This window comes from Phascolarctos cinereus, unplaced genomic scaffold (genome assembly GCF_003287225.1).
Source record: "Phascolarctos cinereus isolate Bilbo 61053 unplaced genomic scaffold, phaCin_HiC Scaffold_8;HRSCAF=390, whole genome shotgun sequence".
Classification (NCBI taxonomy): Eukaryota; Metazoa; Chordata; class Mammalia; order Diprotodontia; family Phascolarctidae; genus Phascolarctos; species Phascolarctos cinereus.
Genome location: NW_027556291.1, coordinates 32,645,667 through 32,671,997, shown reverse-complemented (window position 1 = coordinate 32,671,997; position 26,331 = coordinate 32,645,667). Strand labels below are relative to the sequence as shown.

At 42.2% G+C, this 26,331-nt stretch overlaps 1 protein-coding gene across 3 annotated transcripts in view; it reads left to right on the top strand.

Moving 5' to 3' along the window:
* Nucleotides 1-26,331, top strand: part of LOC110199813 (uncharacterized) — a 69,837-nt gene that overhangs the window by 31,277 nt on the left and 12,229 nt on the right. The window contains exons 3-13 of one of the 3 annotated variants that reach the window (XM_078147734.1): nt 4,461-4,570; nt 6,078-6,133; nt 10,408-10,488; nt 11,844-11,942; nt 12,331-12,405; nt 13,752-13,826; nt 14,610-14,684; nt 17,020-17,052; nt 18,581-18,664; nt 18,771-18,839; nt 20,616-20,693. In XM_078147734.1, coding sequence (XP_078003860.1) covers nt 6,124-6,133; nt 10,408-10,488; nt 11,844-11,942; nt 12,331-12,405; nt 13,752-13,826; nt 14,610-14,684; nt 17,020-17,052; nt 18,581-18,664; nt 18,771-18,839; nt 20,616-20,693 — 679 coding nt within the window. In that variant the 5' untranslated portion in view covers nt 4,461-4,570; nt 6,078-6,123. Of the gene's footprint in view, nt 1-4,460; nt 4,571-6,077; nt 6,134-10,407; nt 10,489-11,843; nt 11,943-12,330; nt 12,406-13,751; nt 13,827-14,609; nt 14,685-16,986; nt 17,053-18,580; nt 18,665-18,770; nt 18,840-20,615; nt 20,694-26,331 lie in introns of all 3 variants that reach the window. The other 2 variants (XM_020974791.2, XM_078147735.1) reach the window with 2 other exon arrangements.

Sequence of the window (26,331 nt, the reverse complement as noted above, 5' to 3'; positions counted from 1 at the left end):
ATTCTCTCCCTGAAGAGAGTGAGAAATTCCTTCTGATGCCCATGGAAGCAATGTAGGAGGCAATTTGCCCCATTCTGGGGAGTCACATAAGTATTATTTGTCCCTAGCAAATTGAGGATGACTGAAAGGTCTTTGAGTTACTTACATCCTCCTCTGATGCCCCATAAAGACATGGAACTTATCCCAAATTCCCAAAGGCTATGTCAGTGGTGTGCAAAGTCTGGCAGATTCTATTGAACTGGAAAAGTATTGTCTAGAGCCACTGAAAGGGCTGATGGCAGGCTGATTGCTCCTGGTCTATGAACAACCCAGCTAAATTCAGAGTTCCATCACCAACTGGGCCACTGGGATGCCTTTTACATGTCTAAGAGCTTTCAGAGCCTGGCTGAGATCAGTATGAATGGAGGGAAGCCCCATAAGAGTGAAGGAGTTGATTAGCTGCCAATAAGAAAACTATGAAAGGCTGCCCCAAACCAATATCCTTTACTATTTAAAAACAAAACACGAGAAAAATGGGCCACCACAGAAATGAGCAATCTTCTGTCCTCTCACGTCATATCTCTGTTATCTATCTCTTCTCCCTTTCACCTCCCCCCGCATTGAAAAATAAAAACAAAGCCTTAACATTCTTAAGTGTTTCAAAGCTGTTTGTCTTTACAACATGGTTATTATATATTCTCATTGTTCTGCTAACTTCACTCTGTATCAGTTCATGCAAGTCTTCCCAGTTTTCTCTGACACTGCCCCCTTCATCATTTTTTATAGCTCAATAGTACTCTAGTAAGTACATATGATCATTTGTTCAGATATTCTCCAACTGATGGGCATCTCTTTAGTTTCCAGTTACTTACCACTGAAAATGATTTACTTATATTTATATGCATACAGGTTCTGTTCTTCTTTCTTTGATCTCTTTGGAGTATAGGCCTAGAAGTAATATTGCTCAGTCAAAAGGTATTGGTGTATAATTCCAAATTGCTTTCCAGAACGGCTGGACCAATTCCTAGTTCTACCATCAGCACATTAATTTACCTGTTATCTACAAATCTCTTCAATATTAGTCATTTCCATTTTTTGATCATCTTTGCCAATCTGATAGATGTGAGGTGGAACTTGAGTTGCTTGAATTTGTATTTCTCTGATTATTACTGATCTAGAACTTGTTTTTTTTTCTTCTGGGTGTTGATAGCTTGGATCTCTTCATTTAAGAACTATTCATATCCTTTATCCATTTATCTACTGAGGAATAGCTCTTAGTTTTTATAAGTTTGAATCACTTTCTTATACATATTGGCTACAAGATCCTTTGCAGAGAAACTTGCTGTAAATACTTTTCCCAGCTATCTCTTTCCACTCTAATTTTAGATGATTTAGAGGTGATTTTTTTGCCTCTGTAGTTATAGGTAGAATGGGCCATCCTGTTTAGACTTCTGAGACATCTAGGGTGCCACATGAATACTTTCTGTCTGTACTGTTACTGTGATAGCACTGAATTTTTGGAGCTGGCAGAGACTTCAGGGAATCTTATGTCTAACCCTTTAATTTTGTTTTTTTTTTTATTATGAACTTGACAATCATTCACAAATATGAACATTTCCATAAACAAAGTAGAAAAAGGGAATTGCATATGAAATCATGAATCTATTACAGATAACTTGTTTTGAATAAACATCAACTTTCACAAGATAGTACCAATGCTCTCCTTCTCTGTGTCTTCTTTTAAATTTCTTTTGGCTTCTGTGTAATTTTTTTGTGCGTGTGTTTCATGGACACTTTTCTTTCATTTCTTTTTTTTTTCCATCATTATCATTATTTCCTATTCTCAGCTTCCCAATTTCCTCCTCTTCCAAGAAAAGCTAAGCCTTGTAGCAAATTAACATAAGTAAGCAAAACAAATTTATTTTCCTGCTTTCTGTTGTCTCCTGGATTTACATTTATGGATCCTATCCAGACCTGATATTCTCATCACACATGCTTGAAAGTCCTCTCTTCTATTAGAGGCCTATTTTTTTTTTTTACCCTGTTGGATTACACTCAGCTTGGTAAGCCAAGTTACTCTTTGCTGTAAGCCTTCATCTTCTTCATTTATGGTAGGTGTGGCATAGTCTTCCTGATCATGACTGTGGTACCTGAACTCTTTCTTCCTGGCTGCTTATGGTATGGAATTTTTTGTTTTGTTTTGCTTTGTTTTAAAGCAGAACCTCTGGCTTTTGGGCTACAACATTCCTGATTCTTTTCAATTTGGGGTTTCTTTTAGGAGGTAAGTAGTACACTCTATATATTTTCACTTTGCCCTCTAGTTCTAATAGGCCTGGGCAGTTTATCTATGATTCTTTGAAATACGGAAAAGGCCTTTTTCATTGCGTGTTTTATGTAGCCAATGATTCTTAGATGACGTCTCCTGGATTTGTTTTTTAGGTCAGTTCTTTTTGGCAGAAAGTGCCTTATATTTTTCTTTAAAATTTTTTGACCTTTTGACATCATTTTAATATTTTTGTTGTGTCATGGAGTTTTTGAATTCTAATTGCTCCTATCTCATTTTTCAGGGTGTTCACTATTTTTATAAGGTTTTCCATCTTCTGTTATTTTCTTTTCATTTTCCCCCTCCAGAACACATTTAATTTTTTTTAAATATCTTGCTTCATTTTTTTCTAGATTCTCTTGGAATCCCTTGGGGCCAAGCCTTTTTTTTTTTTTATTTGAAGTTATACTTGAATGTGTTGGAAAGTTACCAACTTCTTCTGGATTTACCTCCCAGGCATAGTATTTCTTTCTTGTATTTAGTTTTTTCTTCTGTCTACTTATATTTCCAGCCTCACTTTCTGGATTGGGACTTTTTGTTCGGGTCAAACCGGTCTCTCATATTTTGATGTGATGGGCAAAGAAATGATGATGAGGCCTGCTTGATCCCATCCCTTTTGCAGTCTGGATGCTCAGTTCCCTTAAATTACAGAAGCAGGGCACTTCTAGAAGGTCATAATGCTAAGGGCAGAACTAGAATTAGAATCAAGGGACTCTTGAAATCCAGTCCAATGCAGTACCACGTTTTCTTTTACTGGAATTTGTGGAACAATTTCCAATATGACCAAGTGTGAAGGCAAGGTGATAAAGGGGTATGTAAGAATATGAATGAGCATATACAGTCTTTGCACAGATCCATGTGTGGTCAGGGGCAAGAGAAGTTGGCCAAAGAAAGAATGGGTCACCGCCTGTTGTATCCTTGTTAAGGAGCTAACTTTTTATTATTCCATGCTAATAACAAGTGATACGTGTGTTGCATTTGAATTTGGTGGACTTGGGTTCAAATCTTGGTTTTAGGTGATCTTAAAGGATAATGGCAGCTCATGATATGGTGTTTTAAAGTTTCCAAAGCACATTGCATTTATTATATCATTTTGTCCTTGCAACAACTGTGCAAGGTAGGCAGTACTTTTAATCCTCATTTCAGAGATGGAGGAACTGAGACTGAGAGGTTTTGTGACTTGCCAGGGTCATTCGATATCCAAGAAAGGCACACCACGCTATCTCTGAAAGTCACTTACCTCTCCCTGGGCCTCAGTTTCTTCATCTGCAAATTGGGGATGAGAATAGTACCTATTTTACAGACTTATTGCAAGGATGAGATAAGGAAATGTGCTTTGCAAACTCTGTAAATTCCAATGAGGGAGAGCACAGTAGTGTACTGGATTGGATTTCAGGAGACCTTGGTTTCAAATCCTGGCTCTGCCACTAACTGGGTGGTTTTATAGAAGCCCCTTCCTCTCTTTGGGCTTGTTTTCCTTCTTTGAAAAATGAGGGAGTTGGGCATCCAGATTATGGAGGAGATAGGACCAAGCATTGGACTGTATCACCTACCTCCCTGAGTTACTTTGAAGATAAAAATGGGATCATATTTCTAAAGCACTTACTGCAGTGCCTGGCCCATAGTAGGGGTTAATGCTAGTTGTTATTTATTATTATTATTATTATTATTATTATTATTATATTATTATTATTATTATTACTACTACTATTAATTCTGATGCACTTCAGATCCCCTTTCATGCTCTGTGCTGAAGGTCCATCAGGCTCTTTCCATGGAACTCCAGATAGAGTCCAGGCACTGCAGGGGGGAAGGAGAAATGGACTGTCAAAGGTGGGGAAGAGGTTCACAGGGAGCAGCAGTACCACTCTTCCTGGCGGGGTGAGGTTGATCTAGTCAGGGAGGGCACAGAAAGCCAAGCAGCCCCTCCTAGGGGCAGGCAACAGTATGGCATGGGGAAATGGAGGTGGCTCAGGCCCGCCCCTGACTCTGCATTTGACCTTATAAAACCCTTCTGCTTCACTGTTGGCCTTTTCACCTCTTCACCTCTTGATGACCCCAATTCTCCTCCCCCACCCAGGCCCCTTGCTTTCCTTAATGCTCATTGGAGCTTTTGCATCAGCTGTTGCCTCCTCAATGAGACCTGGTCTCTTTCCAGGATTGTTACTTGTTTTGGTCCTCTGAAGTGAACCTTTCACAGGGTCACAGATCTGGCAGCAGAAGGTTCCTGAGGGACTGTTGCTGAAGATACTATTGAGAGTTGCTCCGGTAAGTGCCAGGGCCTCAATTCAGGTAAATACTTTAGAGCTAAATTGTGGAAGACCTTTGAATTCTAACACAGAGAATTTCTACTTTTATTTACTTATATATTTATTTAATTATTTACTGTTTGGTGAGGCAGTTGGGATTAAGTGACTTGCCCAGAGTCACACAGCTAGTGAGGGTTATGTGTCTAAGGTTAGATTTGAACTCAGGGCTTCCTGAGTCCATGGCCAGTGCTTTACCGACTGTACCACCTAGCTGCCCCCAGAATTTTTACTTTTAAAAAAGTGTCAGAGAATCATAGATTGCTAGGTTTAAAAAAAAAAAAACAGCTCATTGTAATGGCTGCTGTGCCCATATTTGGCATCATGAAAGGTCTTGGAAAGGTCTTCTGCCTGTTTGCTGCCCAGGAGACAGAATTGGAACTTACTAATTTCATTGGTGGAAGATCCCCCAACTGCACCCAATTGGTTAACTGCAAATAGACTCCGCCTATACCCTATCACAGGAAGGAAGTTACACTGATCCAGACGGGGAGAGGACCTCTTGGTGGCAACACCAAGGGTAGGCAGGCTCTTCAGTTTTTTATTTTATCCAAAGGCCTGATTTCATCCATCTAGCGAATTGCAGGTGAAAAAAACCCCTCCACCAACAGCAGGTAGGCAACTGAGGGTCTTCTATCTTACTGAGGGTGATTTCTATCTTAGAATCGTCTGGGTATATTAAGGTGTTAAGGAATTTGGCTGGGGCCGTAAGGAGGCCACTGGGAGGCAGTGCATAGAACACTGGGTCTAAAATCAGGAAAATTTGAATTCAAAATCTGGCCTTATGTTATAGCTGTATGACCCTAGTCAAGTCACTGAACTTCTAAATAAGAATAATAGTAGCACCTGCTATGAAGGGTTGTTGGGAGGATCCAATGAGTTAATATTTGTTAAAAACTGCTTAGCACAGTGCCTGGCACATAACCAGTGGAGGAATTTTGAATCTGCTTTCCCTCCTTCCCATCCCCCCCTCCCCCATCCTAGCAGTTTTTCCCTCCAACTGCCTCTTTACTGCACTGTGATGGAGTCAGGAAGTGACTTCTGCTACAGTAGAAAGCATGTTTGGAACCAGAAGCCCTGAGTTCCATTCCCAGGTCTATTACCTGATGCCTCTGTGACTTATTCAAGTCCTTTAATGCCTCTGTGCCTCAGTTTCTTTATTTGTAAAATGAAGGAGTTGGATTAGGTGACCTCTTAGAACCCTCCATATATGATCATGTGTTCCCTATAAAAGAGCTCACTTTCCCCTACAGGAATTAGCATGGAAGTTACTGTGCTATAATAGCCCTGTGAGCACCAGGAAGCCTGGGGTAGAGCTCCAGTTTTTCTACTTACTCCTTGTGTGACCTGCAGGTCACATGTCTAATGGGTACTGGTACAACCTGACCTCGGGGTGAGAGCATTTCCACAGTTGCAACTATGTTTCCTTTGAACCTCACGCTCTCTGTTCTGTTACCTTATCCTTTCAGAGCCCACAGCAGTCCAGAGGAGCAGGAGGGAAGAAGAAAATCTCTCATGTCTTCAGGTAGGTGCTCTCAGGGCTCCCAAGACATAAGGACATAAACATGGGAAGAAGTGGGAAAAGAAGGTCAGAGTAAGACTGCAGCCTCAATGGACTACAGTCCCTGGTCACATGTCACAATGACCAGCAACTTCAACTGCTGCATGTGGAGACGACTTAGCATCACTGAGCATAGCTTGTGACCTTTTCACCTCGAACAATTGTTGGGATTTGGGGATTACACAAAGATATGCCAGGTGCTCAAATACAAGTATGAAACTGAGACAGTCTCCACCCTCAGGGGGCTTATGTTTTAATGGGAGAAGACCATGCATGTGGGGCAGCTGAGGTCAAGAGAAGGAGCTTGGATCAACAGTTGTTAGTGTTGATTTCATTAGTGTTTCCAGGACAAATTACAAGGGTGGAGATGGGGAAGCAGATTCATTCATGGAGCAGCAGGGTGGCCTATCCTGTGGTATTTTCTCCCTCCCACACACACCCTTATCCTCTCAGGGACAGTGCTGGAAACCAGAGAAATTTTGAGGCTTCATAAATTTGCCTAAAAAGTAAGTTCATATGCTGTGACCTGCAAGTCAGCACCTGTAAAACTCAATTTTGCATATGCATGCACCTGACGTTATTGCAGAAATGCAAATCTTACCTCCAGTTCTAAGTTACACAGACTTTGAGCCCTCACAAGACTGACATCTTTGCTAGAAAAGTTACTTGGTACAAAAGCTTTCAGAGCCTCATAGGGTTAGAACACTGGCACTCAGTATTATGATGCTGGTCCAACAAACTCAGGAACTATATGAACACAATTACAAAACACTTTTCACACAAATAAAGTCATGGTAAATGTGGTTATTTAGATCTGACTATTTCCTATAAAGAGCTCCTATAAACCATTTTGGAGAGCATTTTGGAACTATGCCCAAAGGGCTATAAAAATGTGCCTATCCTCTGACCTAGTAGCACTCCTAGGGCTGTATCCCAAAGAGATCATACAAATGGGAAAAAGATCCACATGTACAAAAATACTTATAGTGGCTCTTTTTGTGGTGGCAAAGAATTGGAACTTGAGAGGATGCCCATCCATTGGGGAATGGCTGAACAAGCTGTGGTATATGAATGTAATGGAATACTAGTGTGCTGTAAGAAATGATGAGCAGGCAGACTTCAGAAAAACCTGGAAAGACTTGGATGGTCTGATGCTGAGTGAAGTGAGCAGAACCAGGAGAACACTGCACACAGTAACAGTGATGCTGTGCCGTGACTTAACATTGATAGACTTAGCCATTCCCAGCAATGCAAGGATCTAAGACAACTCCAAAAGTCAAGAACTATGGAGTTTGAATGCAGATTGAAGCATACTATTTGCTTTTTTCTTTTGTGTTTTGTTTTGTTTCCTCTTTCTTGTGTTTCCTTCTATTGGTTCTAATTCTTCCTTACAATATCACTAATGTGAAAATATGTTTAATAGGAATGTATATGTATACCATTTTTGAACAATTATTGGGAACACATGAGCGTTAAACAGAAAATCAAGTCAAGCCCTGCTCTTTAATTTGGCGCAGCAAGGCCACTGTCCCTCAAGTGAGGTAAACTGAAGTCCTTCTGTTAATGAGACTCTTTATTTTGTCTCTGGCTGCTTTGGAGCCTCAGGATTTGAACCATCACTGAGCCTGACTCAGTGACGATTTCAACAATAAGGAAATAAACACTCTTCCTAAAGTGCCCAGGCCCCCAATTTGCTCCCCTACACTGATTGCAGATCCTATGGTGCCATGAGGGAGGCAGCATGGTGTACTAGCACAGGAAGTACCCTCAAGTTCCAATTCTTTGCCACCACAAAAAGAGCCGCTATAAATATTTTTGTACATGTGGATCTTTTTCCCATTTGTATGATCTCTTTGGGATACAGCCCTAGGAGTGCTATTGCACTACCAGGTCAGAGGATAGGCACATTTTTATAGCCCTTTGGGCATAGTTCTGCCACTTAGGACTAGCTGTGTGACCTTGGCCAAGTCACTTCTGCTCTGGGCTTCAGATTCCTCCTCTTGGGCTAGGTCACTTCCAAGGCTCCCTCTGGTTCTAAACCTGTCGCTTTCCATCTGTCATTTCTATATTACTCAAGTGAATGAGATGATAATGGGACACAGGCTAATTGGAATATTGTGCCAGGATTCCCCCACCCCCACATCCCTCTAACCAGGAAATGGGTTAACTGGGAAATGGCTAAAAAAGGGCTCTAGGAGGGAGGAGAGAATAGAACACACCTTCAACTTGAATCTGTGTTATGAACGTTTTATCCATCACTTTCTTGTCCACACAATCAACGAAACAAGAAATCACACCCTGATTTGTAACATTTGCCAATTTTCCAGATGTAAATGCTCACAAAGTTTAACAGTTTTCTCTCTTACTGTTTGAGCTGGCTCCAGCATCCTCCCTCCATCAACCCTGCCCTATAGGCTGAGCCCCACTGAGAAAGCAGGGAGGTATCATGAGTAACATTCAGTACAAGTGTGGCCATGGGTATGTATACACATACACACAAACACATATGTGCACACACGTATATACACACATACACATAAACACATGTATGCACACATGTATGCATACACAGAAATAGATACGTAGATATGCATGCATAAATATGTATATATAACAGATGCACACATAAATATGTATACATACACATACAAACACACATAAATACATGTACACATATATATACATACATGCATAACACGTACATGCATAAATATGTATGTATCACATAAATATACATATAATACCTATACAACTTATGAATTGTGTAAAATGTTTTAGAGTTTGCAAAATACCTTATAATTGTTAGCAAGTCTGAGCCCCATGATATCCTTCAGATATAGGGGTTTTTTTACTTATGTCACTGACATAATACAGTCCTGGTGAAGAACCTTAGTCTAACAATACTGATCAGTACCTATTCTGCACCTTCGAGTCTTCAGGAGGCCCGTGAGGCACAGAGTTGTTAAGTGATTTTCCCAGAGTCACAGAGAATATATCAAGGCTAGGACTTGCCCAGGTCTTCCTATCATTTGCTCGGAATGCTTTCTGCCAAGCAGCCTGTAATACTGAAGCTACAATTATCCCCATTTTTCAGAAACTGAGGTCAAAAGGTAAAGGTACTTGCCTAGGGACATACAACTATTAATTAGCAAAGGCAGGATTTAAAGCAAGGACTCCCTGACACTATGTTAATAGTTCCCAAGCATAGCAAGGCATTGGTCTTCCTGATGTATCCACTCCAGCCCCCAGGGAACGTCACTCTATTTCCAGCAGCTGAATTCCTCACTGGATCCTGGTCCTTGGGTGGCCTAATCCTGATCTCAATTTTGCTGAATTCCCTGATGCTAAGAGGCTACACCCAGATTTTCCCCACATTAGCATCAATAACCAGAATCTCAGCCAGTGAAGTTTTCAACTTGTTATGATAAAGAACCTTTTACAATATCCGGATCATTGCTTGAGGATGGCATCTGTGTTATGTGAGTTTTATTGTTCAGTCATTTCAGTCCTAGACAGCCCTCTGTGACCCCAATGGGGGTTTTCTTGGCAGAAATATTGGAGCAGCTTGCATTTCCTTCTCCAGCTCATTTTCCAGATGAGGAAACTGAGGTAAACAGGGTGAAGTGACATGCCCAGGGTCACACAGCTAGTAAGTCTGAGGTTGAGAAGAAGAGGATTCCCGACTCCAGGCCCAGCACTCTATCCACTGCAGTGCCGCCCAGCTGCCCTGTTATCTAAGTGCATATATACGTTTTCATCTGGCAAGAGCAAGGTGCCTGAAGAACAGGTTTTCCTGTACAGAAAAATGAACTTAGGATGGCAGCTTGGCATAGCAGATGACATGTTGCCTCAAAAGTGGGAAAACACGAGTTAGAACCCAGCCTCAGATACTTACTAGTCATGTGATGATAACTTTGCCTTTTAGCTTCTCTTTGCTGGTCTGTAAAATGGGGATCATTCCTGCAAGTCACTATTTCCCAAGTGGGTTGTGAGGCTCAAAGGAGGTGACCTGTATAACACCCTTTGCTATCTTTAAAGCACTATCCATAGAAGAGCTAGCTGTTGTTCTTGCCAGACCCTTCGAGCCCCTGGAAAATGTGTGTGGAAGTTGGTTCATGGTGAAAAACTCTGAGTTCCTGTCATCTGTAAAAGCCCGTGCCCCCAAATGCCTACCACTCTCTGCCAGTGGTCCATCCAGGAGATGTTCTTTGGCTTACCAGGCTCTCGCTTTCCCCTAGGCACAGGTGCAGAAGCACCTGGAAATTCCTTCAGCACAATGGACATCCAACCTTATCAAGACAAAGACAATCCGAGTATAGGTGAGTTTATCTTTAGAATGCACTTGTTTGCTGTCTCCTTTTCTAAGACGTTTGCTTCACGGCCATTGATATTAAGTGAAAACTGGCTGGTAATGCAAAATCAGTCTGGAAAGATTCATTGGAGCCAGATTTGGAAGAGCTTCAGATGCCAAACCGAGGAATGTGTATTTTTCCCACAAGGTAGTAAAGAGAACCTGAAGTTCCTTGAGAATTGGACAGATGCCCACTTTACAGGTAGCAGTTGGGCAGGTGTGTAGAGGATGGTTTAGAGAGGGGAAGAGGCTAGAGGCAGGGAGACCTATTAGGAAGTTACTGCAATAGATCGGGGGAGAGGTGATGAAGGCTAGGATGGGGGGAGAGGGGATCTTCATTTGAGTAAAGATGTGACAAACAGGAGAAAAGCTGTGGGGGTAGAATTGATGCCAGCTGATTAGAAGTGGAGAGTGCAGGAGGACTGAGAGCTGAGGATGGCTCTGGGGTTAGAAGCCTGGATGACTAAAAGGATGGTGGTGTCTTCGAAAAATATCAAGGGAAGTTAAGAGAAGGGTGGGTGGAGTTTAGGAGAGAAGACGAGTTCTGGTTGGAATGTGCTGTGTTTCATATTTGTGGAATAGCCAGATAAAAGTATCCAGCAGACACTGGTGATGGGGGGGGTGGGGGTGGGGCTGGTGGGAGGGATGAGCACCACATATGCTGCTTAGTGGGAACCATCTGAGATGTTTATTGAATTCATGAGATCTGCTAAAATCCCCAAGAAAGTGATCACTGAGCCTCTCTGGACCCCAGTTTTCTCTTTGATAAAATAGGGACCTCAGAGTTATGAGGGAGAGAGACAGGAACTGTGACCTCACTGGTATAGATAACTGCCTTTAAACCCATTCAGGGTTGCCTAGAGTGCTGAGAGTTTCAATGACTTGCCCAGGATAACAATGCCAGGATGGGTCAGAGGGAGGATGTGGCCCCAAGGCCAGCTCTTTATCCATGAGAAAGCATAAAGTCAATGTCACTTATTCTCGAACACTGCCAGCACACAAAGTACCTGTTATGAACACCAGTGCCGTGGATCCAGGAAGGCACTTGTGCTATCTAAGTGGAACAGAAAGATGCATTTCTCTATACAGGGGACCTGACCAAGAATGAGGTGTTCACTGGCCAGGTTTCCCTATACTGGCGACGGCTTATTAAAGGAGTCAATTACAATGGATAGAATACTGGGCTTGGAGTCAGGAAGACAGTGATTTGGAAGATAGCCTCAGGTGTGACTCTGGGCAAGTCACTTCATCTCTGAGTTTCAATTTCCTCAGCTCTGTAATGGGAATGATAAAATCTGTGGTGCTTATGTCACTGGCTTGTAGGAAGGCACCAAACACAAAGTGTGGAAGCTTTATGCCCAAGAACTCATGGGTCTACAACTGTGACCACGAGCCAAGCCTTAGCAGACTTTCAAGCACCAGGTAAATGAGAGCTATCAGGTTATCTTCCTGGCCCCCAGCACCCAAGCAGGATAAAGGAAATTGGGTTCCTATACATAGCTTCAGTACTTATGTCATCTGAATTTTGAGCCTGGGAGTTGGTGTTTCCGTATTTCTCTGGGGAGTCCTGTTTCCGAATAAATGTCTCTGCCAGCCCATCTCTCTCCTCTAAGGCCTCCACCCCACAGCCTAAAGAGCCAGCCTGCTTCTAGTGACCATTAAGGTGGTGCCAAGTCCAAAGCCTCCAACCCTCCATTTCCATGGGGAGGGGGGATGCAGCTTTTGTTCCACATGGAACAAGAGAGACTATGTCAGCCCCCTACAATGTGACCATCTTTCCCAGGTGTTTTCCTTCTCTATCTTTTTACAGCCACATACGTACCTTTATTTACTACGGACCCAGTACAAACATTTACTGCTCAAGACAAGGACAGTGTGCAAACAGGTGAGGATTTCCTCATGGAGCCATTTAGAATCTTTTCTCCCTGAGGCAGGCTTCTTTACGTTTGTCGTGCCAGGTTGTACCTGTTGGTAGGCTGGTGAAGCGTAGGGACCCTTTCTCAGAATTATGTTCTTAACTGCATAACATAAAGTATATACAATTGCAAAGGAAACCAAGTATATTAAAATGTCATTGAAATACTTTTTAAAAGCAAATTCACAGAAGCCAAGTGAAAAAACTCAGCGCTAAGGATTTTGATTCAAATCTTAGCAATGTATGGAAGTCACGTGAATTACGTCTATGACCACTAGAGGTACATGGTGTCTCAATTTTGATGGAAAGATGTGCTAAAAGGAAGGTGGCATGACATTGCAGAGAGAATGCTGGACACTGAGACAGGGAGATCTGGGTACTATGACTATGGGCAGGTCACCTAATTTCTCTTAGCCTCAGTGGCCTCATCTATAAAATGAGGCCAATAGGAGCCATAGGACCAACATCAAATAAGGATCCTCAAATGAGCCAAAGCTTCTCGCAGACTCTCAAGTACCATAGAACTCTCAGTTACTGATTCATTCACTCTGCTAGCCTACAGACAAATTTTGACAGGCTATATCCTGAGTCTGCCATCTATTATGCTAGGTAGATATGCCTTCTAGCTTTGCAGCATCTGCAAACTGTTAAATATTCCTCCTGTGCCTTTAAATAAGTCACTGATAAAAATACATAATAGAATAGGTCTAAGCACAGATGACTGGGCCATGCTACTGAAGTCCTTCCAAGTTGACATGGAAACATTAATGACTACTCCAGGCAATCAGTCAGAATCTAACTGTACTAGATAAGCCCACATCTCACCATCTTCTCCACCAGAATAACGTGAAATATCGTTTCAAACTCTTTGCTCAAATCTAGGCAGACTATATACACTGGAGCGTTCCCCTTATTTTACCATTTTAGTAATAAATATTTACTTGGCCATGACCTGTTCTTGATGAAGTCATAATGGTTTGGTTTGGGGTTTTTTTTGTGATCACTGCTTTCTTTTCTAGAGATTCACTAACCATCCCTTTAGTAATATGGTTTAGAATTTCCTGGCAATCAAAGTCAACCTTCTTGGTTAGACTCTGCAGACTCCATCCTCTAACCTCGGGAAATAAAGACAGCATTCACTTTCTCCTCTAGTCCAGTCCTGTAGTAGCTTCTCCAACTCCTCCTCCCCACAGTGTGGTGAAGGAGACTTGCTCTTGGGCAATAAAGCTTCTAGTGCACGTAGAAGAGGAAAGTCTGGGCCGGTCCCTGTGCAATGTGAACCTCTTTTCCATGTGCTTTTCTTTCTCTGTTTACAGCCACATACGTACCTGTGTATACCACCGAACCGATACAAACGTATGCTTTACAGGGAGAAGACATTCTGAATGGAGGTAAGAATGCCTCTACTGAGCCACTAACCTTCTCTTTAAGGGTTTGGATTAATGGCCTCACAGTGCATAGAAATCACATGAAGCACAGTATGACACTGCATGTGGACCATTCCCCATGTACTCCAGGCATTTTTAAAAGGTGTCCTAAGTGGTGATGCAGCCTGGTATTGTGGATAGAATGCTGAGCGTGCAGTCAAAAAGACCTGGGTACAGATCTGTCCTCTGATACTTCCTAGCTAAGACCATGAGCAAGTCGCTAAACCCCTCTGATCCCCACTGCCCCGCATAGTACCTACCTCAAATGAGACAACGTATATAAAGCTGCTGCATTTTTTTGGGTAAATTTCCAGGTACCCTCTGAATGCTAGTTATTATTGCCCTACCATTTCAGCCCATGGAGTACATGCATAAGAAATTGCCAGTGATTATAAGCACTGATATTGCATCATCTTCATACTCTACCCTGGCAGTCATAATCTCTGTTCATTGCTGTGACTCTGTGTTTGCTAATATACAGTAACAACCGGCTCTCCCATCTAACTTCTCTAATTACACCCACCATTCATATCCATCCCACAGTACAAGAAGCCAGAATGCTTCGGGGCCCATGACTGAACTTAAACCCTATGCAAAAATACCAAGTCTTCCAAGCTCTCCAAAAAATATAGACACAGATGTCTTCAACTCTTGCTGTGACCTGAAACTCTTGATTCAAGCTAAGACAGAGGGAGGCTGGGCCACAATCTCTCAATCTATGTAAAGGGATTCTCCTTTCTCTAACAGGCTCCTGTGCACCCTTTTGCTCACTTGGGACAACGCAAACACATACTCTTCAAGACAAGGAGAATCAGTCTGTTGGTGAGTATTTTATTCATCCACTAGGATATTTCTCGAAGGGTTTTGATTTATAGCCTTAAAATTGTCTGAATTGCACCAACAACTCTTGCATGTGGAGCATGGCCCGATCATGTTAGAAAAGTGTTCATCTAGTTCCCCCTTCGAAATGGGGAGGTAATGGGGGCCAGTGGGGGACAGCAGGTAGAATGCTAATCAAAGTTAGAAGACATTGTTTCAAATTTCATCAGTAACCTTTGCTAGCCATGTGACTCTGGGCAAAGTCCTTTAACCTCACTAAACCTCAATTTCCTCATCTGTAAAATGAAGACAGTAATGCCTATAATACTTATCTTCCAGGGTTATTGTAAAGCTCAAATGAAATATCATGTCTAAGGCTCTTTACGGACTTTCAGGTGTTCGTATTAGTCTCTTCCCACTTCCATGTGACTGACTACTTGCTTAGGACCCTGACCCACAGTGACCATCACTGGGTTGATACCCTTATCCTCTACCCCAGGAGGAAATATTATATTTTTCTTAAAAAGTTTCACAGTGACTGGTTCTCTCTTCTCATCTCCCTTCTTTAAATTCACTTCTTCCCCCATCCCAGAAATTCACTAAGGCCAACTGATCCTGGTCTCCCAACAAGGGAGCAGAAATCCACAAAACTATGCAGAAGGGATGGGCCTTCTTTAATGCAATCAAAAGCATCTCTAAAACCCAGTTGAGGATAAAATAGGAGTGTACTTAGAAAATGCCAGAGAATCAAAAAAAGAAACTAATTGAGTCAGTTAATAGCTTTAACATGGTTGCAAAATATAAGTTAAATTTGTAAAAATCACCAGCATTTTAATGTACCACTAACAAAACCAGACAGCAAGCAATAAAAGAAATCATGTTCAGAGTAACGACAGAATGTATACATTATCTGAAAGTTAAACTCCTACAAACACAAATCAGCAGGCACTTATTAAGTGCCTGCTATGTGCCCGACACTGGAGATAGCAACACAATACCCTCAAGGAACTTAAAGCTCTATTTAATCACACACACACACACACACACACACGTTCTCCATAAGTAACTACAAAATACTACAAAAATCAAGGCAAATGAATAACTAAAGAAGTATAAAGTGACCATGATCAGGCTATGCAAATATAATAAAAAATATTACCCAAATTAGTGCATACATTTAATAATATAGTAAACAAATGACCAAGGAAATCCTTTTTAGAACTGGACAAAATAACAACAGTGTATTCCGAGAAGCAAACGATCTAAAATCTAGAAATCTGAAAAAAAGTGGGGGGGAATAAAGGGGGTACTGCATTAATAGACATCAAAATATAATATGAAGTCATAATAATCAAAACCATTTGGTAATCATTTAAACAAAATGCCTAAGTAGATCAATAGTCTTCAAAAACCAGAACCAAGTGAAGATGGCAGGTTAGCATCTGCAAAAGCCAAGAACAGAAAATTTCTAGGGGGAAGGCCTCTCTTTTTGACAATAACTACTGGGAAAATGAGAAAGCAGCTTGCAGAAATTTGATGTAGATCAGTATGGGAATATTTCTATGAACTGATAGAGAGACAGCGAAAGAGGCAGGAGAATATAGATTTTTTTAAAACTACAGTAATATGAATATATGAAAATATCACTGAATAGAAGCTGGATTCTAAGTATTTCAGACACTGGTAATGGTCCTAAAGAACAGATGATGAAAAATATACTCTCTCCCCTCTTGGCAGAGAGGGACGGAACTACGAGGGCTGAACGTTACGTACAGTGCTACGTGTAGTTACTTTATCTGTTGGGGTTTTGTTGTTTTTTGCTTAATTGGCAAGCATGCATTAAGCATCTACATCAGGCTCTCGGAACATCAAGACCAAAAAAAAACGCCCGACAGTGCCTGAACTCAAGGACTCTTCACTTCCCTGCATTTCTTTGTTACAAGGGAGGGTCCAATTTCCAGGCCCAGGTGGGAGGCAAAGGAGATAAATGCCTAGAACCAATTAATACAGGATATTTCCAAAATCTCAGTGCAGTTTTAAGCCTTTAAAGCCTAAAACTGCCCTAAGACTTTTGGGACATGCTGTATAAAATGAAAAGGTATCAATAAAACTGATTTTTTTTTTAAAGGTCATGAGCTCAAATGTGTGTAACTCCTCCTGGATGACAAAGTTCCTCGTTTGGGGTCACATTAATCCATCCAATGTGAGATACTCTTTTTTGCACATGGTACTTGACACATAGCAGGGGCTTAATAAATGTTCTTTGATTTACTGCTCATGCTTCTTGTCCCTTGTCTTCTGACAGCCTCATATATACCCATATATTCTCTTGGCACAGTGCAAACACATTCTTTGCAAGAACTTCCTCAAGGTAAGCATCTTATTCCCTCAGATGCTTCTCTCCTGGGTGTTTGATGCAAGAAGGGAATTGTTGGAAAAGCATGATAACATCATAACAAGTAAGCTTATGGAATGAAACTGGAGAGGAAGCTAAAGAGATATGCAAAAGAGCACGGGAGGCAGCACGATGCAATGGAAAAAGCACCAAATGTAACCCCAGATCCTGGGTTCAAAATCTCCCTCCGATACTTATGAGCTGTGGGTCCTTGGGCAAATAACTTCATCCAGCTGACTCTCAGTATCTTCATCTGCCTTATTTAATTGGGGAAGGGGGAAGAGAAGAAAGAGAGGATGGGAAAGATGGTTGCTGAAAAATCATCAACAAAAATATGGACTCTATTATTAGAGGATAATAGTGAAGAGAATTCAATGTTTTTTGCAAACGGGAGAGTTGAAGGAATTGGACTCTCAAGTCCCTTCCAACCAGTAGGTCTAGGATCCTATGTGTGACTCTGGGCAAGTCACTTCACTGCCCTGAGCCTCCTTTGTTAAATGAAGGAGTTGAACTAGATGGTTTCTGAAGTCCATTTCCAACTCGCTATCTATGATATTACTGAATGTACCCAAGCTATCCTTGGAAGGAAACTAGGGATTTGATTAGGTGGTGTGAGAATGCATGGCAAAAGTGGTACTGAGGTACAAAGGTACTGAGACAGGACGTGACGTGTCAGGGAATGGCTGGCAGGCCACTTTCATTGTGGGGAGAAGTGTAAGACATGGAGAGAAAAAGAAAATTAGACAAGAAATATAGGTGGGAATCAGAATGTTGTTATTAAGTCGAATCTGACTCTCTGTGACCCCATTTAGGGTTTTCTTGGCAGAGATCCTGGAACAGTTTGCCATTTCCTTCTCTGGCTCATTTTACAGATGAGGAAACTGAGGCAAACAGGGTGAAGTGACTTGCCTAGGGTCACACAGCTGGTGAGTATCGGAGGTCAGATTTGAACTCAGGTCTTCCTGACTCCGGGCCCAGTGCTCTAACCACTACAGTGCCACCTCGCTGCCCCAAGCAGATTGTGGAGGACTTTCAATGTCAAACCGAAGAGTCTGTATTTTATCCTGGAGGCTATAGGGAACTACTGAAAGTTCTTGAGTTGGAACCAACTCCAAAGGTCAGATTTGGGTTTTACAAATATCAATTTGGCAGCTGTGTGGAAGATGAGTTGGAAAGGGGAGTGACTAGGTGGAGAGACCGATCAGGAGGGCACTACAGTCATTCAGGCAAGAAGCAGAGGCCCTTTCCAATGTTAGCTTCTCGGGGACATGAAGAGGCTGGCCTCAATGGTCTCTGACAGAGGTACATTCTAATCTCTCATTCAATGATTCTCTTTTAGCTCTAGCTCAGAAGCCATCTCAAGACCAGCTCTCTTACTTTCCACTGTTATCATGCTATCTTATGAAAAGGACTGAATGTCTTTTATTAGCTTCTATCTGGGTAGGCAGAGCCTGTGTATTTGTTTATTAAGGATTTTTTTTTCCTCTCTTTTCTGATCCCCAAGTGCCACTCGATTTAATAAGCCAGCCTGCTCTTGAAATAGCATCACGTGACTATCAAGATTATACCACTCAGAACTATACAGAAGGTATGACTCCCCCACATGCCCACTGCCCCTGCTGGGAGACAAAGCTACTATGTAAGACTGTGTCAGTGGTCCATATGTGGTGATCCCTTTTTCCCTCTTCTAACAGAAACATGCACACCGCTTTATGCTCTTGAACCAGTGCAAGCTTTAGAAGCCAGTAACGACCAACAAGATGGTATGTGAACATTTCTTCATGGAGTCTTTTGAATTTTTCTCTCTGAGAGTTTTGCTTCACGGCCTAGTTGTATATGGGAGTCATCTGAATGGCATCAGTGATCACTGCATGTGGAGTGAGCCAACATGGTAGAAAGATAGTCTAAATCAGGGGTGGGCAACCTGCGGCCTTGAGGCCACTGGCAAAAGGCCACACGTTAGGATCTAGAAGGCCACATGTGGCCTCAAGGCCACAGGTTGCCCACCCTTGGTCTAAATGAACAGAATGGTGGGCATGCAGTTAGAAAGACCTGGGTACAAATTGGACCTCTGAAACTCTATAGCTTTGTGACCATGAGCAAATCACAACCTGAGATTCAGTTTCCTCATCTATAAAATGGGGATAGTATTTGAAGTACCTAGTTTAGAGGGAGGTTGTCAAGCTCAAATGCCATACACTGTTATTATTCTTGAAGCCCAGATTTTTAACTGTTGTGTCATGGGTCAAGGTTGGCACTTGCCATCCTCAGTTACCATGAGACATGCCAAGTAGATGGGAGACATGACTGCATCTGCCCAGAAGAATGTGTCCACTGGACAGGTTTTACCATAAAGGTAAAAAAAAAAAGTTTTGGAGAGAGAGAAGGGGTATCAGCCCAGACTTAGAAGGCAAGGAGACCTTTCTCTGGGGTGAAATAAGACCTCTGACACTTACTAGCCATGTGATAACAACAAAGTCAGCTTCCCTCTCTCTACTTCAGTTTCCTCATCTGTAAAATGGGAATAAGATCTGCAAGTAGCTGCTGCCCAACCACGTTGTAAGGCTCAGATGAGGTGCCATACTAATGCTCATTGCTAACTTCAAAGCCCTTCTAGCCCCTGGAGCATACACAGAAGCACTTGACCCAAAGCCCAAGGCCTCATATCCTCTGAATCCTCCCTCAGCAGTCAGAGTCTATACTCTTATCTGCTACCGTTTCCCAGCAACTCTTCTTATCTTCCCCCTCCCTAACTATACTTATCTTATAACCCTACACTGCTTCTGGTTCTACAAGGAAGGAACATATATTTGATGCCAAATACAAAGGGCAAGTAGCTCAACACCAACATTTCCAGTGATCCATCAGTTGATCAAAAAGAATGTAATAAGGCACCTACTCTGTGCCAGGCACTATGCCAGGCATAGGAGACACAAAGACAAAGGGATTCCTTGCCCTCAAGGAGCTTAAATTGTAACCAGGGAGACAACACGTACCCAATGGCCATGTACAAATACATCCAAAATGGATACCAAGTGATAGGCGCCAGAGAGCGAAGGCGGGGCTAGCAGTGCGGGTGGGGGTGGGGTGGGGGGGTGGATCAAGAAAGGCTCCTTGTAGGAGGTGCTCAGGCTGAATCTAACAGGTGGAGGTGAGAGGAAGGGCGTGTTCTCAGGCATGGGGGGCCAGCCAATACAAAGACACAGAGAAAGGAAATTGCAGACCACATGTGAGGCATAGTAAGAAGTCTAGATGAACTGTACCACATGATATGGGAGGGGCAGTAATGTATAGTAAAAGCTAGAAAGGTACATCAGGAGATTGTAAAAGGTTTGAAATGCTAAATAATTGAGTTTATATTTATTCCTAGAAGCAATAGGGAAGCCCAGGAGTTTATTAAGGAGAAACATGGTCAGATGTGCACTATAGGACCATCACTTGGGCAGCTGCATGGAAGAGGATGGATTGAAGTGGGGTGAGATTTGAGACAGAGACACCATTTCATCCACTGGTGTTCTCTTATGTTTTTCTTTCTCCAGTTGCAAGTACCTTCGCATCCTTCTTTACTGAACCATTACAAATAACTGACGACCAAGATGCGGAGAACCTGTGTTCAAGTGAGCATTTCTTCATTAAGCGCCTGGAATTTTTTGAGTGTTTTGATTCAGTCTAGTGCCTTATGGAAGTCATCCAAATTGCATGGGCAGCCTCTGCCTGGGGAGGGTGGCCTAATGATGCTATCAGCACGCTCACCCAGATTATCCCTTTAAAGGAGAGAGCAATATGACATGATAGCAGTCAGGAAGATCTGGGTTTTCAAATGTCACCCTGACACATCCTGGCTATGTGACGATAAGCAAAGTCACAAACTCTCTGAGCCTCAGTTTCTACATCTGTGAAACTACTACCCGGGGGTCCCTCTCTGATAGGGCTGTGAAGCTGAAATAAGAAAATACTTGTAAAACACTGGAAACCTTAAAGTGCTGTAAAAATAACTGGTGATGATGGTGGTGATGGCGATGGATGATAATTTTATCTCCCTGCTACCCTTCTCCCTCTGGCACTCTCCCCTACCACTGGGGTAAGAATAATGAAATAGTGGCTCAAAGAGCTGTGTATTAGCATGGCTGGACATGGGTCTTGTGTTTGAGACTAGGTACAGAACATTCTCTAGCCTTTTCACATCCAATATGGCTGTAATATACTTTCTGACCCCTTGCTCAAATATGCATCGACTCTCCTCCTATGCAGTGATCTTGTTCTCAGCCTAAATCTGGGGGTGGGAGGGAGGGGGGAAAGAGAGAGGGGAAAGAAAAGTGAGGCTCCAAAGAGCAAAAGTTTAGGTGTGGAACAATTAACTTATAAACTCCAAGTATACATTTCGAAGAATGAGAGTCTATGCAAAATCCATTCCTTGATGCGAATTCTCATCTGCCGTCCTCAATTCATGTAAGCTAGTGGCAGAGAGCATTTTGGGCCATGGGTACTCTATATTTCAATCCAACACAGCGGGGAGAATCCTCTCTACAACCTTCTATAGCTAGTGTAAACCAGGGCTTCTTAAACTTTTTCTGCTTGGCATCTCTTCAGAACTTCTTAAACTGTGGGTCATGACCCCATATGGGGTTGCAACCCACAGTTCAAGAAACACTGGTTATGGGGCAGCTAGGTGGCACAGTGGATAGAGCACCGGCCCTTGATTCAGGAGGACCCTAGTTCAAATGTGAGCTCAGACCAAAACACTCACTAGCTGTATGACCCTGGGCTAGTCACTTCACCCCAATTGCCCAGCCAAAAAAGAGAAACGCTGGATAAACCATTCATTGGTTACATTGTAAGGTTAAAACAATGGTGATAAGAAGGTTTGGCAAGAAGTTGGTGACAAATATTCAAAATTACCAAGATTTGAAAATAAGGATTTATACCCACTCTTGGTCACAGTGAACCTCACCTTATTTGTATATTGTATTTGGAGCTAATTGATAGTATCCATTTTTCCTCTCTTCTATAAACCCTCTGCAGTCTGACTTTCTATGTCATCATTCAATTGAAACTGCTGTCTCCAAGGTTACCAGTGATCTCTTGATTACAAGATCTAATGGCCTTTTCTCAGTTTTCATCCTTCTTGACCCGTTTGCAGCATCTACCACTGCCGGTCACCTTTTCCTCCTGGTTACTCTCAATCCTGGGTTTTCATGCCTCTGCTCTTTCCTCACTCTCCTCTTCCTTGTCTGCTCCATCTCTATCTTCTTTGCTGAATCTTTATCAGTGTTAACTGGGCTTATACCTGCAATGCTCCAGCCTTGGTCTTCTACACTCTATAGTCCCCCTCTTACCTGGTGTGCTGGTCATGGAGACGTATCTCAGATCTCTATGCACACTGTACAACTCTAGTCTCTCATCTTGAATGCCAGTCCTATGATACCTACTGGATATTTTTCCCCCAAGTCTTTTTTTTTTTTTTGTGTGGGGCAAGTGGGGTTAAATGACTTGCCCAGAGTCACACCGCTAGTGAATGTTATATATCTGAGGCTGCATTTGAACTCAGGTCCTTCTGACTGCAGGGCCAGTGCTCTGGCCACTGTGCTACCTAGCTGCCCCCCTACTGGATATTTTAACCTGGATAGCCCGTAGGCATCTCAAATGCCAAAGGTCCCAATCTACTAACGTACTAACTTTCTCCTCAAGCCCACCCCTCTTCCAAACCTTTCAATTACTGTCAAGGGCACAGACATCCCTCTAGTCCCACAGCTTCCTGACATCTTCATCCTCAACTCTTCACTCTTTCATCCTATATATCCCTGCAAAGAAAACATAGATTGAAGATAATACTACTAATGTGACCAAAGGTGTGTAAAAAGAAAAAAATCAGAGTTGATCCTCCTATGCCTAGTATATAAGCCACTCATGGGCCACATTGTGAGATTAAAACAATGATGATAAGTGGTTGCCAGACCTTGTCATTTCTCTCTCTACAACATTTCTTCCACTTCTCTCTACTCACACAGCCATCATCTTAGTCCATAACCTCATCAACTTCCGCCTAGGCAGAAGCAGCAGCTTCCTGTTTTCCTCCCTTCAAGTCTCTTGCCTTTCTAGTCCATCCTCTCACCCAAGTGCCAAATTGAGTTGGCCAATATGCCAGTCTAACCATATAACTCTACTGCTCAAACTCCAGGGGGTCCCTAGCACTTTCAGGATTGGATAGAAACTCCTCTGTCCTTTAGAGATCTTCCCAACCTGGCCCCATTCTTAGCTTTCCAATCTTCTTATCCACTACTTCCCTCTATACTCTATATGATCTAGACATACTGGTCCGCTTGCCATTCCTCACACATGATGTTTCATCTCCCACATCCCCGTCTTTGCATTGGCTGTCCCTCAATCCCTGGAATCCTTTCTCACCTTTGCCTCTTAGTGTCCTTGAAGGATTTGCTCCGACGCACATTCTGAATGAAGTCCGTCACAGACTCTCCATTTGCCTTTCCCTCTACCCGTTCCACATCTATCTTGTATATACTTATTTATGTAAATGTTGTCTCTTCTATTAGAATATAGGCCACTTCAGGGCAAGGGCTGTTTTCACCTTTTCTTTGTAATAAAGCCAATAGCAAGCCATTAAAAAACTGAACTATTGTTCATGAAGCAATGTGAGTCTCCTACAAAAACCCTCATACTTGCAGACAAACTTGGAAATGGATTTTTCCAATCCAGAAGTTTAGTGGATTTCAGACCAATATGTCAAAAAATATGAAAATACAAGATGAAAACCTGCCAGCCAAATTTCAACATGACCTTTGAGTACTTGGTAGATGGAACTGAAAAATAAGTATCATGATTTAGTCAGCACATGCCAGGATGCACTTTTTCCTTTGGAATCTCCGAATCTCTGTTGATTTATCTTTATAAACTATGAGTGCCATTGAAATCCAATAATCACAATCAACTGAAGTTAGAACCAGACCTTTGAATCATTCTATCAGAAGGCATTTAACCAAGATTTTCAAAATAACAAAGCTGACGCAGGTGTACTGTCTGCATGAAAAGCTATTAATTATGCTTTTGTGAGAACAAGGGTTTTCAAAACACTGTTGATAAAATAAAAACCTTAACTATTTTTTCATGCCATCCCTTTTAATTTTCTATTTTTGTACATTCTAATGATGTACATAATTGCATTTGAATGTAATTTTTATGTATGGGATGCATGCTTAAAATATTTTCCTCACAAGGGTGCATGATCAGAAAAATCCAGAGATGGGCACTACCAATCTTCTACTGCTCATAAATGAACAGCAATCCCCCTCGATCCCCCTACCACAAACCAACAAATGCCTTAATTCTGCCCTCTTGACACACAAACAACACTTTAGTAAAATCTCTTGGATCTAAAATGGGAGTGGTGGAGGTGGTACAGATTGACTTAGGTTGGCCATGATCTTCACTGAGTTTCTCTATCAAAATGATCTTAGGACTTCTTACAAAAGCCTTAATGGGAAAGTATTTTCTTTCCTAAAAATTGAACATCATCATTAGTTGCTGTGCAGGTTTACTAAATCAAGTGCTTGCCTACTATGTGAAACAAAAACAGCTGAGAATTTCCTAACAGGAAACAGCATGAGAACCATTCTCCAAGATTTTCCTTACAACCTGAGAGACAGAAAATATTCAAGGCAGGCCTCTTTTTGGGATTTCTCTAGGGACTCAGGCTGTGTGCCAAAGCCAGCTGCTCCACTTAGCCTAGCCAAAATACAAAAACAAACAAACAAAAAAAAAACACCATAAAAAAGAAAAAGAAAAGAAAAAAAGAGAAGAGGTAGAGGAGATAAGAAAAGAGAAAAGAAAATGACAATTTCTTTTGCAATACATGGTAATTCCCCAAACAAAATGGGGCTAAAAAATGAGGCAGACAGCAACTTTGCTCTCCATTGGTAGAACTGAACAGTATTTTTCCTCCTATCAGATTTCCTAAAGGTTCATAAGTTGGAAAGATCTCCTAAATAAGGTACTAATTAGTCCAGAATGCACGTAAAGAATCTTGGACAAGTAGTGTCCCCTTTCCACCCCCAGTGGTTTGAGCTCTTGGCTCCAATGGGCCCTTCGGTTCCAAACCATCTGCCAGCCAGGTGGTTTTGTACTTTGGTTGACAATTTCCTAATCCCTACAAAGCTTTTAAAAGGCCCAACTCCAGCCCCTGGCTTTTGCCACACTTCAGACTGTGTAACTACAGGGGGAGCCGCTGCCTGTTCACTCCTTGTAGTGCTTAGAGACACAGAAGCAAACTTGGGTGATTTGGGAAGCACAAAGCATGACTGAGGTAGGCAGCATAAAGCAGGCCTGCAATCAACTTTGAGACAAAAGCAGTTGAAGGGAATGGGCAGAGAACATGAGGCAATGACTTGTGTTGGGGGGCAGGATAGAAACCGACCCCAAGATACTGCAAGGTAGAAGAGAGATCAATGAAGAGCCAGGCAGGGAAGGAACTCAACTGGAATCTGGCTTAGAGAAAGAAGCCATTTGGGAGCATCTTAGGATATCTAATTAATCTTGTTAACTGGATACTAAGGTCAGTTCATACAATCATAGCCTTAGAGCTAGCTGGAAGGGACCTCAGAGACCATCTAGTCCAACCCCCTTCTTTTACAGATCAGGAAACTGAGGGCCAGAGAGCTTAAGTGATGTGCCCAAGGTCACACAGGTAGTGAGCATCAGAGGTGGGCTTTGAACGCAGGCCTAAAGCTAGTATTCTTTCCTCTGTACCACAGTGCCTCACAAGCCCCTTATGCCTTGCTCTATTTACAGTCCTGCCTATAGGAAATGCAAGTGCCCTGCCTGAGGCCTGGGCTCAAGAAATGGGTCCTGCCTTCTTCCTGATTGGGTGAGATCCTCAGTTCTCAGTAGGAGTCTGAATAGTGAAAGGCCAATTGTAAATGATGGTTAAGGTGATGCCAAATGGACAAAGCTGCCCCCCCCATCTTTGTTTCTTACCCTACTGTCATGAAAATAAGGAAACTAGTCACTCTTCATTCTCAGTTCATGTTTCTAGTTCAGGAGGTCCCCTTACAGTATTTGGGTCAAAAAGGGGAAATTGCATATAAAGGAAATTGCAATAAGCACCATTTATAATTAGTTCATGCAATGTCTTTACCAGTTACCTCGATCCATATCCATTACCCAGAGTTACAGTTATTGGGGTCCTGACAGATAGCGTTAGTGTCATTAATGAAAATGAGATTACCAGTCTAGCTCTACAGA